Below are 14,150 nucleotides of genomic sequence, written 5' to 3' on the forward strand. Positions count from 1 at the left end.
TCTTTGCCAGGAAAAAGCAAACAACTTGTGTAAGAAGCATCAATGGACCAAATATTGCTTTGGAGCTTGATGCAGTATTGCTCTTTTCTTTTCCTTTTTATTAGAACTTATCAAAATTTTGATTAAGTGGTCCCTAAAAGTCTTCAGTTTTCCTCCATCCATCTTTAAGGATTTGATGAAGACCATGATGTCTGCAACTTCTAAAACAAGCACTTATATGTAACAAAATAGTATTAGACCCTGATTTTTTTTTTTTTTTTCAGCCAGAGTTTCAAGTTTATTTCAATGATTATGAATCTGCTTGCTTTTATTCCAAATGGAAGCCTACTTACCAATTTCAAAATCAATCATTCAGAAGCTATCCAACAATGCATTTCAAACAGTTTAGTCAAGATCATAACAAGGTTAAAGAAGACAAAATCCTAATCGACACTTCGTTGGTTTAAGGTCACCTTGACTAGGAAAATTAATTAGATTAGATTTGTTAAATTTCAATTTAAGAGACTAATGAGTATAATTATCAATGTCCAGAAAGAAAGTAATTAGTTAGAATCATAGAACTTCTATTTAAGAGACTAATTATTGTGATTATGAAAGTAGTTGAGATTGTACAGCTAAGAAGCACGGATAAGGATGCGACACGGCATGGATACAATGACATGGCATATTTTTAAAATATAGGACATAGACACAACAAAGACATGTTGATTAAAATATACATTTTTTAAAATATATATCATCTGTATGTAAGAAGAAAATTCGATGTCAATGAACTCATACATTTATATGTTTAAGAAATTAGTTTGGGGTATTTTTGAAGCATGTCTAGCAAATACTGAACCTACTTTAACTTTATACAACTAGTGTCTGACCCATCTATTGCACTAATAAGTGTTTGATACATGTCCAACAAGTATCGAATCCCTTTGAACTTTTATAGAAATAAAATGAAAGAATACAAGGGCAAACGAAAAAAAAAACCCCAAAAAAACAGGAGTCCAACACTAATTACGAAAAGGACTCTAATTCAAAAGAACAAGACCAATGTCATGATTATAAAACAGTCTTGTGACCGACGCCTAAACAGAAGCATTGAACTTTACAATCTCTGGAACCTCCTACTTAGATTTTCTCAGTATCCCTAGAGATCCTGCTGTTCCTCTCAAGTCAATGCCTCACAAAATATAAAAGAAGTTCACATGCCCCAACACTTTGCCCTTTTTCCTAAGGGGAGGATGCGGAAGCACCTCCTCCAACAAGGACTGCCCATCTCTATTATGAGCCCTACTAACGCCAAAAGATCTCCCCACCAACAATCCCAAAGGTAGTTCTGAACTGGTACTCGCACAACAAATGATTTAGACCCTCCTGATGCCTCCTACAAATAGTGCACCATTGCAGGAGCAAAACAAAGGAATATTGGACACGGTCCAAAGCATCGACTCTCCCCCGGAAAACCTGTCACGCAAACACCTTAACACTAACTTTTTTTCAGAATTTTAACATTCCATAAAGAAGATGAGATTGAAGCCTCAGAAGCAGCCGGCAGATCGGAGGGGAAGATCCAGAGGTGCAGATATGCTACAAGGAAATTGGCTACTCATATTGAATACATTATTCAAAAGCTCCTATACAAAGTACTTTTCTCTGGCCTGCAATAGAATTCAAGTTCTATACAATTCCCACAAAAGTTTGCAGTTTGATGTGTCCTATCTTCCACCCAATCCATAAAAATAGAACACTGATAACTGAAAGTGAAAGGCAATCAATTGTTCTACTAGAGATATATGAACCGTCTAAAGCATTGAACCTACCAACTTCAGTTCAGTGTTAAAAGACAAAATATATGAGTTCACCCTTACTTGTAAAACTTTCTTTTTTTTTTTCCTTTTTTTTTGGATTAAACATTCAAGTTCAGTGTTAAACATTCATTTATTTGTAAAATATTCATTGATGAGATCGAAAGTCAAGAACAACTGTCAGTGCTAACAAAAGGACACTTTCTTCCTTTTCTCTTAATTTTTTATTATTTTGTTCTCTTCGTGATACAATGTAAAGATGATGTTGCCATATGGTTAAATGCTGTTTTAAGAGCTTTTAAAAAAAGGTTTAAGGAGTATCATAGAGAGATCAGCACATTCTCCATTTTACATGCAGGCAAAGCTTCTATGGCGTACCTTTTTTTTCCCATCCTTCTATGACCTAATTGGAGCAGACCAAAAGCTTTTGTTCATACATAATAGGCATATATATATATATATATATGACTCTGCAATCCTATATTAACAAGTTCATCTAATTTGAATATGTGACTGTAAAATCCAATTAGTAAAAGCCCATTCTTAAGTCCCATTTCCTTTTGCCTACATTTCTTTCCTTTTGAAAATTGTATAGTGGTATTACTTTTTTTCTTTTTGCTTTTTTCCTTGCACATCCCCACCCCCTCTATCTTTCATTTATTATTGTATACTTTCATTTATTATTGTATACAGCTGGCTATTTGTATAATTGTATGGTACAATATTGTTGAATGAAAGTAAGAAATGTAAGTGATTTTTTTCATTCAATCCTACATTAACAAAAACTTCTAATTTGAATATATGACCAAAGCCTTTTCCTTCTAAAATGTAATTATACACAAGCATCAAAAACTAGTTCAATTGTTCCTAATTCAAGCTTAATAGAGCCTTTCGTTCATGACCAGGAAACTAATAGCTTGAAGATATTCATTAACAACATAATCAGAAGGTTGTGGGGAACTTTTCTCTGGCTATACAACTAAATTGTTTTACATTAGCAGCACAAATACTAAATGGAAGGAGAAACAAATGCCCTCATTCATATGAACAGGAACACTGATTACATATGCATCCATTAAAGTCTAAAAGAAAAGCAAAGTTACCTCTTTCCCTTTTTTCAGGTAAATCTTTCCACAATTCTCATGAGGTTCTGACATCAGCAAAGCCATCTTTTTGAGTGTCTTAACATGGAAGTTAGAAAAATCCTTGCAATCTAGACACAGTCAAGTTGAACCATCAGAAAGTAGTGGCTTATATTTCATTGTCTTGTAATGAGATCATTCGATTCAGTCCATCAAAAACAATGCGATGCGAAATGAGGGAACTTATCCCAATTTCATCCTGTTTTTTTCTCCATTTCCCCTCTTCTTGTTTCCATGGATTATCCTCCCCTATTAATTGCTGAATGAGCCAAATCCACTCCCTTCTCCTGCTCTCTTGTCAAATTAGACACCACATTTTGCCTGAGTTTTATCTTTGCCTCTGTTTCCTTCTATCCTTGAGGTCTACATCCATACCAAACTCTCCACAGACCGCCCCCGTCTTTGAATATACCGAATACCGGTGTCCCAACCATGTCCTTAATCCAAAGGCCAGGTATCAAACTGTCCATTTCCAATCTTTAGGCAGCTCTCTACTCGCTATTTTTTGATGTATGTAGGACACCAATGTTTGTCACCTAATGGACACTGATGTTTGCAGTCTCAAATCTTAGCTGCAAGTTGGAAGACAATTCCATGTGCTCTTCATAATCCATTTCCCAACTCCATTTGCCTCTTCACCACTCAAAAGACTTCAAGAAAAAAAGATCATTGCAATTCTCACCTATATATACACACACACTAATTCTCTCCTCTGAATCACAAAAACAAACCAACCCAGGTCTTCATTCAAAGCTCAAAATCACCCTCCAAAGCCAAAAATCAAAACAACCCACAAAATCAAAATTCTCAAGATACATATCATGGGATTCCGTTTGATAAACAGCCCAAGGAAATCACCATCGACTGTTCCAAAGGGGTTTTTCGCTGTCTACGTTGGAGAGACCCAAAAGAGACGACATGTGATTCCGATTTCTTACTTGAAGCATCCATCGTTTCAAGATTTGTTGAGTAAAGCTGAAGAAGAGTTCGGATTCGATCATCCAATGGGGGGCTTGACGATCCCTTGCAATGAAGAAGTGTTCTTCGAAGTCACTTCTCGCTTGGCTAATTGTTGAAGATGATAAACTGACGAACACCCAATAATAGAAGATAGAACATGAATGACAATTTTGTACAGTAGAAATCTCGATTTATTTCCTTCCTCATCGTCTTCAAGGAACGATTTGCGAAAGGGAAATTGTAGATTTGTTTGAGATGGGCAATAATTAAAATAACTCAATGATTCGTCATTTCGATCATACACTTTTTCCTTATTCTCTCTGATGTAGTGATTTGGAATTTGATTTTTCTAGAACATGGGAAAGAAGCTTAATTGTTGGATACTGAAGACAAAATAGTTCTTGGGTTGTTCTTGCTAACTGTTAAGAATTTATTTGTGGGATCTTTTTGCAGATTTTTAGTTTGATCGAGTTGTAATTGAATATTTCTTAGGAAATTTATACGGATGATCCAATTTTTTGGTCCAAAATATCGAATGACCCATTTTTAAAAAATAATGTCAATTGACCCTCTCCTTACGTCATCATGATATGCGAGTACAAAAATGCCCTCTAGTCTATACTAGTGCGCTCAAACTCAACGGTCGTCCCACTCTGCTCAAAATTATCATGCAAGTGTCATTCAACCTCTCTCTGCAAAACCTTCGTCCATCTATTGTCGTAACCGAAGTTCTCTACTGGGTTAGTGAATTTAATTTTTGTCTTCCATGTTGTGTTGCATCTGTTTAGGTTAGTTTCGTTTGATCAGTCGTCACGTTCATAACTAGTTTCGGGGTTTAATCGGTCGTCTGTTTTTTATTTTGGGTTTTGATGTGTTCTGCATTGGTTGAGGGCGAAGAAGATATAGTTAGAGTCAGACAAGGTAGTGGACAAGTTTTGCGAGAGCAAGATGGGCTAGAGCAAGACGGGCGAAAGCGAGATGGGCTAGAGCGAGATGGGATAGAGCGATTCGAGCGAAAGCGAGATGAGCTTGAGCGAGACGAGCGAAAACGAGATGGGCAAGAGCGAGATTAGTGAGATTAGCGAAAGCGAGACTTGGGCAAGAGCGAGATTAGCGAAAGCGAGACTTTAACAGTATGTTTTGTTAGTGATTTTTTAGTACGAACCTGTTAACTGATAAATTGAATGTTCATACAATGCAGGAGTAATTTAAGATGTCAAAATCTTTGAAAATTCATGAAGTTGATAGGTTTCCCGGACAAGTAACTTGCCTGGCCCACATTGCCAATGCCAATAAGATTGTAAAGCAGAAGTTTACCAGAAGGCAGTTAGAGATGTTCAAGAAAACAGTTTTTGGTCGCTTTGTAGACATTGAACTTGTATTCAACAGCCCAATAATCCACCATATGTTATTGAGGAAAGTGAAGAAATCAGGAGTGGACTCAATTAGTTTCTTTGTCAAAGGAAAGGTTGTCACATTTTCAAAGGACAACTTTTTATTAATTACTGGTTTGTAGCGGTCTCCTATGCGAGTGTGTACGGAGTGAGGAATCCTCACAAGAACTTTTTACGAGGTACTTTGGTAATCGATCAACCTCAGACACATTCCACTTGAATTTACTTGAAGAATAATACAAAAAATGGTATTTGAAAATGATGATGATGCTGTGAAAATTACCCTAGTATATTACACAGAGGTTGCAATGATGGGTAAAAACAAGCAAAAGAATGTTGTCGATCGTACTCTATTTGACGATGTTGAAGACGTAGATTACTACAACAATCTTGATTATGGTACAATTATTTGTTAGAGGACACTCGATGCCTTAAAGACCGCATTGAACGACAAGGTTGGTTTATACAAGGAGAGGGTGAGGGGAAATAAAAATTATGTTGTGAAGTACTCGCTCCGTGGATTTCTCCAAACATTCCAGGTAGATGTTCCTTAACTTAACTTTATCTTTGGTTTAACATTAACATAGTTATAAATTTGAGTTGTTTGGATTTAGGAGTGGACGTACGAGATCCTATCGTCAATAGCAGGGAACGTTGCCACTCAAAAGAGCAAGGTAGCTGTGCCTCGTATATTACAGTGGTCATGCTCCCACTCGATGTCATTCAAAGCACTCGAGAGAGAAATTTTTTAGTCTCAAAATATAAGTGTAATCTATGTAGCCACAGTATGTTTATTCGGTATTTAAATGTACACTAACCATCTTACTGGGTTCCTTAATGCAAACAAAAGTAAAAGAAGGTCTTGTCATGTTCGATGCTGAGAAGGAGTTTCGGGACACCCCAATTGATAGACGGGCCATAAGACAAGCACACTCTGACACTGAGAGTTCAGGGAGCTTTAGTAGTTTAAATAGTGGCAGTAGTTCAAATAACAGTTCAGAAGGTGGGGAAGGTGAACAGTAGGGTAATTCAGAAGGTGGAGTGAGAGACGACAAATATGATGGGGACCAAAACATCCACTAGCCTACTTACACCCCTAGTAAGGATATGTTTCATGATGTGTTGGTGGGTGATGTACATCCTGAGTCTGAGAAGGAGTGTTCTGCCCCGAAGGTTTCGGGCCACAAGGAGGGAGGCAATGTTGATCCTAGTGTATATTCGTAATTGCGGAGCATTGACAACTCAATATCAAGCTTGGATGTCCATGTATCGAACCTGAAGACGGACACAAAAGACATGAAAGCACAATTGTCAACTATTTTTGTCTCTATTACAGTCTATGAAAGGTTCCACGGTGTTTGAGGCAACAAGGTCTCCCACTCCACAGACAGGCCACGATGCCACCATATCCCCCATTCCGACTCTATCTCGGTCACCCACCCAACCTGTACATAGGTCACTTACCCCATCTCCACCTAAGTCACCTACCCCATCTCCACCTAAGTCACCTACCCCACCTCCACCTAAGTCATTTACCCCACCTCTACCTAAGTCACCGATCCCACCTCCACCTCTTAATTCATCTGTATAGCTTGATATCACGACCTCCTTTAACACTCTACATCTCGATTCACAGGTATGATCATTATGTGATTCAAAAATTTCTTTCTTCATATTTGTTATTCAACATGTTCACCATTTTGTTATATTTCTGTAGGTTATAGTCGAGAGTAGAAAAACAACACGTAAGAGAAAGGTCATTGATAAATACACACCTCCCATTGAATAAAAAAAAATAACAAAAGAGAAGGAAATTAAGGTTCAACTTCCTTTGGATCGTCCAAATATTAATTACCCTCTCCCTAGGGTACCTACGATACAGTTTAAAGCGACGATCCAATACTCCTTAGAGCATGAGGTTCCAGCTGCTATATTCAAGAAAATGGTGAACTGGATTGCCGATAAAAATACGGACAACGAGGTTCGAGAAAATGCAGTTCGGCCATTATCCAAATCCTTTTTCTAGGAGTTGACTAAACCAAGTTCATGGGTTGAGTGTGACGTAAGTTTACGATCCTTGTCCTTTTTACCAAGTACATACAGTTATAAACCCTCTCCTAACGTATATCTTGTTCTGGATGCAGACCCTAAATATCCTATTTGAGTTCATGAAAGATAAATTCTATAGGCGACCAGACATGTATATGGCTCACTTCACCATTCTGCCAATTGAAATAACGGTAACCATTTACTGCACTTTTGAATAGGAATACGTTGATTGACTATTATGTGTTTTAATGTTCTTTTCGCCATGTAGAGTCACCTAAATTCTCGAGATGATGTCTACAAACATATTAAGAACAAGTCAACTTTGGATGCTTCCGTAGCATGGGGGATGGGACGTTACCGAATTATGTTATGGGTAAATTCGATGTCAAGTGGTCAGATGTGAACTTCATATATACAACAACAAACATCGATCAACATTGGATGTTGATAGCATTCAATCTAAATAGAGGTCGGTTGTTCATATTTGATTCACTACCATCCATGACATCGAAGAAGAAGCTGAAGTCTTTCCTTGAACCGTTGACTTACACCCTACCATCGCTTCTTCACTACTGTGACTTGAAATGTTGGAAGTCGGACATCAAAACGTCTCGTTAGAAGATATCCCAACCTACATCTACGAATACACAATATGGGTCGTTAGATTGTGGAATATTTGTTGTAAAATTCTTAGAACATTTAATGACTGGTAGTGCCCCATCTGTAATAACTCAGGATAAAATAACTGACTATAGGATGCAATTGGCATGTCAATTATGGATGAACACTCCATATTATTGACGTACATGTATATTATGTATATTATGTATATTATTGATGTAATTTTACTAACATGTTATTTAAATTGTTGGTGTAGAACTAACATAAATATAGAAGATTCATTGGAGAGCGAGATAAGTGAGACATCTGAAGAGATTCATGAATAGACAAAATTTAGTAATCAAACTTATAAGCGATACATTTTAAAAGGGATTACAAGCGATAGCGAGATTAGCGAGAGCAAGATTCATGAGAGCGAGACATTTTCCAGAATGGTTCACGAATAGCCAACAATTTAATTACACTTATAAAAGAGAGAGTGAGATAAGCGAGACATCTGAAGGGATTCATGAATAGACAAACTTTAGTAATCAAACTTATAAGTGAGACATTTTAAAAGGGATTACAAGTGATAGCGAGATTAGCGAGAGCGAGATTCACGAGAGCGTGACATTTCTAGAATGGTTCATGAATAGCCAACAATTTAATTACACTTATAAAAGGGAGAGCGAGATAAGCGAGATATTTGAAAGGATTCATGAATAGATAAACTTTAGTAATCAAACTTATAAGCGAGACATTTTAAAAGGGATTACAACTCTATACGATCGTTTACAGTCTCATCGCTTGATAACACTAGCCGATCACCCATAAACACTCCGCGATCGCTTCCAAGATACTACACGATCGCTTACCAGATTCTATACGATCACCTACCAAATGCTACACGATCGCTTAGTAGAAGTAGACGATGAGCGGCATACTACGATGCTTCTCCACGACAAAGACTTCCGAACTCCCATTCTCGAGAGCTCTCCTTTCTCACTTCTGATATTCAAACTTCACTGCCCTTCCTTTCGGTTTCTTCCCTCTTTTTAAACCTCAGCTTCTCCCAACAGCATTGACAATATTTTTTTTATATTGCAACATAATTGGAGACCCATCAATAGCAAACAATTTAATTGTTAGGAAACTGATTCTTAATAAGACTTTGTTACGTAATCGGTCAGCACAACAGCTAAACAAAGACTAAGTTCTTTATTAAACGATAAGCGTCAAACAGGACTAAACAATCACTTACAGTTGTTACCCGATTGTTTACAAGTTCTACATGATCGCTAAGAAATACTAGACGATCGCTTACAAAATACTCCGCGATCACTTACAAACTCCTACACGATCATTTACAATTTATTACATGATCGCTTACAGATTACAACACAATTGCTTACCAACTACTACACGATCGCAGGACTCCGCTACATGATCGCTTAGAAGAAGTAAACAATAAGTGGCACACGACGACAGAGACTATACAATGGAATTGAAAGTTATTTTAGTTGCGGTTCTTAACCTCCATAACATACTCAATCGTCGACGCTCCTTCCAACTTTTTACTCTTCCTTCTTTGAGTAAGATGCCTATCATTAATTACACTTATAAAAGGGAGAGCAAGATTCACGAGAGCAAGACGTTCCAGAATGGTTCACGAATAGCCAACAATTTAATTACACTTATAAAAGGGAGAACGAGATAAGCAATACATCTGAAGAGATTCATGAATAGACAAACTTTAGTAATCAAACTTATAAGCGAGACATTTTAAAAAGGATTACAAGTGTAGCGAGACATTTGTAGAATGGTTCACGAATAGCCAACAATTTAATTAACCTTATAAAAGGGAGAGCGAGATAAGCGATACATTTGAAGAGATTTGTGAATAGACAAGTGGCGCATAGAAAATTACAGTTTTGAGGATTAAAGTGGCACATAGAATGTTACAGTTTTGAGGATTCGTGAATAGACAAGTGGCACATAGACAATTACATAGACAAGTGACACATAAACAATTACAAAGATAAGTGGCACATAGATAATTACAATCGACCGAAATTTGAATCATTTGGATTAGAATCAATAGGTCGCCTCGGATGTGAGTGTTTCACTGCAGTTTTGCCGATTATGCTTGTAGTTCCCACACCTGCCACATTTTATTTGTCTACGTTATTCTCCTCTTGATAGTATTCTTTGTAGTCTTCGTTGCCCGACCTATACCACTCTTCTAGAAGGTGCAATATGCTTTTCCACATATCCCGGAGGTCTCTTCCATTTAGATATGTGATCAAGTGGATTTACAGGCTCTGCATAAACAGCCATGAAGGAGTCAATGCTATAGAATGGACTGCACAAATCATTGATGGGGATGTTTCGTTCTCGTGCAGCCATAATTGTATGCAAGCATGGGATATCGAGTGAGTCAAATTCCTTGCATGTGTATTCCTTCGTATGAAGGTTCATAATACCATCCAATCGATTGTCCTGTACATGGATCCTATATCAATCAATCGGCTCAACTTGATATCGTCTGCCCTTGTCACACTCAGTTGCTAATCGAATTTCACAGTAATCCGAGTGTGACATCGTTCGAGATGCCCAATAATTTCTTCATTCATAAAACCATGACTGGATGAGGCCTCAAACATGTTCCAACAAGCACATTATGGGCAGTTGTCAGTATTCTTTGCTCAATGAATTGAAACACTCTGCACTATTGGACGTCATGTTATCGTATCTTCTTTCTGTTTGGTAAACATGTACCTACCTTTCAAAACCAATATCCTCCAAATATTTCGATACTGCATAATTTCGAAAAGTACATAGTTGGTCCCAGTGTGCTTGGAACTCTGACATGCGAAATGTCTTGGCTGCATCATTGAACATCCCAACAATCGTGCTGTTCTTAAAGTTGGAAAGAATATTATTTTCTAGGTGGTAGGTGCACAATCCATGAAATGATGTGGGAAAAACTACACAAATGGCATTGCCAATAGATACCGCTCGATCGGACACGAACACCAAGTTAGGGGGTTCTCCAATGGCACACTTCAAGTTCGACATAAACCACTTCCAAGTTTGATCAGTTTCATTGTCCACTATGGCATATGCTAGTGGGTAAACTTGGTTATTGCCATCCATGGAGACGCCAACCAACATGGTCCCTTTGTATTTTCCTTTTAGATGCGATCCATCAACAATTATCACAGGTCGACAACTTGAAAAACCTCTAATACAAGGTCCTAATGCTATAAACATGTACTTGAAATGGACATTATTTTCAAGTTCGATTTCAAACCTTGTACCTGGATTCTCCATCTTTAACGCTTCACCATATGCATGTAAAAAAGCGTACGACTCTTCTGGAGTACCCCTGGCGAGAGTATAAGCGGTTTCCCTTACACGCCACGCCTTATCGTAACTTATATTTATGTCGTACTCTTTTCTCATATCCTCAACGATGTGATGAGGTTTATAAACACGTCCTATGCTTGTAAACTTGTCTTTGATTAGTTCCCCAACTACCGCAGTCGTTGCTTGTCTATGATCATGATTTAAAATTCCAATAGAACATATGTGCGATTGCATATACTTCATGATCTTAAATATGTCACACCCTGGAATTTTAACTGCATAAAGACTTCACTTACAATTATCCTCTATACATTCAACAGTAAACAAAGACTTAGTTGACTTCCTTACCTTATATTCAAAATTATTGTTTATGCACAGAATAGAAATCTCATTTTTAAATCATTCTTACTAAAAAAAATGACCAACTTCAACATCTATCTCGGATGAAGAGGTGTCAGGCATAATCAATTCTCCTCTACAACATGAAGACATGAAATTCAATCCTGCTGATCTCTCAGTAACAGCCACTGCAGGTTTATGCACCTCTACAGAACCACAGTCCATAGAATTCAATCCTACTGATCTTTCATTATCGACCACGAAAGGATCACGCTCTTCTGAAGGACCACAATCCATAAAATTCAAGCCTGCTGATCTCTCATTACCAAGCACAAGTCTGTTACATCGAGTTTCTCTTTCCAAGTCCACTGCACGAATGCTGTCATTATCTATTGATAATGTTGATGATTGAATGTTCATAGACAATGGAATATCACTCTCTTCTCGATTAAGCTCATATGATGTCTCGTATTGTCTATCTACAGCTATACCATCATAACTTATATTCACATTTTCATCGTGGTATGATTTTAGTGTTACATATAGCTGAACTCTAGAAAGATCGTCCTGGCAAAGAAGGAAGTAAACATCATCGTCATTCCTATGTACTGTGGAGGGGCTTCAAAGTCAAGCTTATATTTAACTCTCATAACAACATCAAACTCTGAGCAACTTACATTTGCAACCCATTAAATGTGAGCTTTAAGTTCTTCATACTTCAAGGTAATAGGCACAATGATTCCTGTTAGCTCACCTTCAACATACAAATTTTGGTTCTCATACCAATGACCTCCGTATCGAATTAGTACACACTTTTCTATCATTCTACAAAGCAAGAGAACATTTTTTATTAAGTAGATAATAATACACATGGATCTCTCTCGCTGTCGCTCCCATGTTTTCTCGCTCCCAATTTCTCTCGCTCTTGCTGTATCTCACTCTCGCGCCTCTCGCTCGCTCAATCTCACTCTCTCTCGCCTCTCGCTGTCGCTCAATCTCACTCTCTCGCTGTCGCTCTCTCCACCTTTCTCGTTGTCCCTCAATGTCGCTCTCTCCACCTTTCTCTTTGTCTCTCTTTCTCACACCTCTTTCGTTATGCTATTTTACAACGTCTATTTACATACCTTTTTTGAGACCACGTTTCTACAAACATCAATGAAACCTAGTTCAAGAAAAGAAAAACCCATTCTGAAAACTCCACTCTGGAAAACCTCGTTCAATAAATCTCCGTTCAACAAAATGACAGTTCGTTTAGATTTTAAAGAATTCACCATTACATATTTTGTTGTGTGTTAACGATTTTAAGTTGTAGACAGATTTCATGAAAATTGTCAAAATCAATCGTACAGTGACAAACAATCACATCACGATGGAAGATGAACAGACAGCAAGAGCGAGATTAGCGAAGCGAGAGCGTGACAGTTATCAGGGGCAATTCATGTAATCTCATACTGTGATGATGTAAGCAGAGGGTCAACTGACATTATTTTTTAAAAATTGGTCATTTGACATTTTGGACCAAAAAATTGGGTCACCCGTACAAATTTCCCATATTTCTTTTGGTTGTTGATATCGAGTATTCAAAGTCATTATCATTTATCTTAGAAGTTCAATTGCTTGAAGTTCTCTTCATATTTTGCCAAATAATCAAATACAATGGACCCCATTCATAACAGTTCAATCATCTCTTTATTAGATGAACCAAAAAGTATATTTTACCATAGTTTTCCATGTTGGTAGAGCTAAAAATGTCTAAAATTGTCACGTATTGGATGAGTTTTTCTATTCTAGTTCAATTATGGTGAAATGAAGATCGAACCATCGATGTTTGAAATGATAATTAATTTCACACTAAATTATGTTTGAATTGATGATTATTTTTAAAAAAAGAAAAAAAAAACACGTGAAGTATAAAACTCACCGAGTCCAGTTTTAATTTACTTTCTTCCATATTAGGTAGTCTTTTATCGCATTGTCACATAACAAAAAGTAGAACTTGGTAAGGTTTTAACCTTCTACATGTCTCCCATGTAAGATGAAAGGTTGTTTAAGATTTTATAGTTTGTGCCAACATGAAATTAAAGATGAGCACATGAGACAAAAATGAAGGAGTGTGAGAGAGATTTTGAGATATTGTTATTTTCATTTGTTTTTTTTTTTTTTCATTGATGGCCTAATTAAGGGTGAATTTTTTTAGAGAAATTATTTCAAATGGTAAAATTGTTGAAAATATTTACAAAATATAGCAAAATGTTAGAACTATCAATAATAGATGCTGATAGACACTAGATAGAAGTCTCACTTCTATCCAGTGTCTATCAATATCACTAATAGACATTAATAGAAGTCTATCAATGTCTATCGTTAATAGTTCTAAAATTTTGTTATACCTTATAAATATTTTGGTTTATTTTTTTATATTAAAAACAGTCCATTTTTTTATTTGGATGAAAAGATATTTTAGTCTAATCTATTTATTTTAGATACACTCATAATTT

The 14,150-nt window shown here is 36.8% G+C and overlaps 1 protein-coding gene across 1 annotated transcript; it reads left to right on the forward strand.

Annotated features, from left to right (window-relative positions):
• The first annotated feature begins 3,102 nt into the window (after positions 1-3,102).
• LOC150036325 (auxin-responsive protein SAUR21-like) lies at positions 3,103-4,200 on the forward strand. Its single transcript, XM_090313749.1, has one exon. The coding sequence runs from the start codon at positions 3,763-3,765 to the stop codon at positions 4,015-4,017; it is 255 nt and encodes an 84-aa protein (XP_090169875.1). The 5' UTR covers positions 3,103-3,762; the 3' UTR covers positions 4,018-4,200.
• Positions 4,201-14,150: the final 9,950 nt, after the last annotated feature.

The sequence above is a fragment of the Benincasa hispida genome, chromosome 5 (genome assembly GCF_027475165.1).
Source record: "Benincasa hispida cultivar pf3 chromosome 5, pf3_genome.v1.1, whole genome shotgun sequence".
NCBI classification, from domain to species: Eukaryota; Viridiplantae; Streptophyta; class Magnoliopsida; order Cucurbitales; family Cucurbitaceae; genus Benincasa; species Benincasa hispida.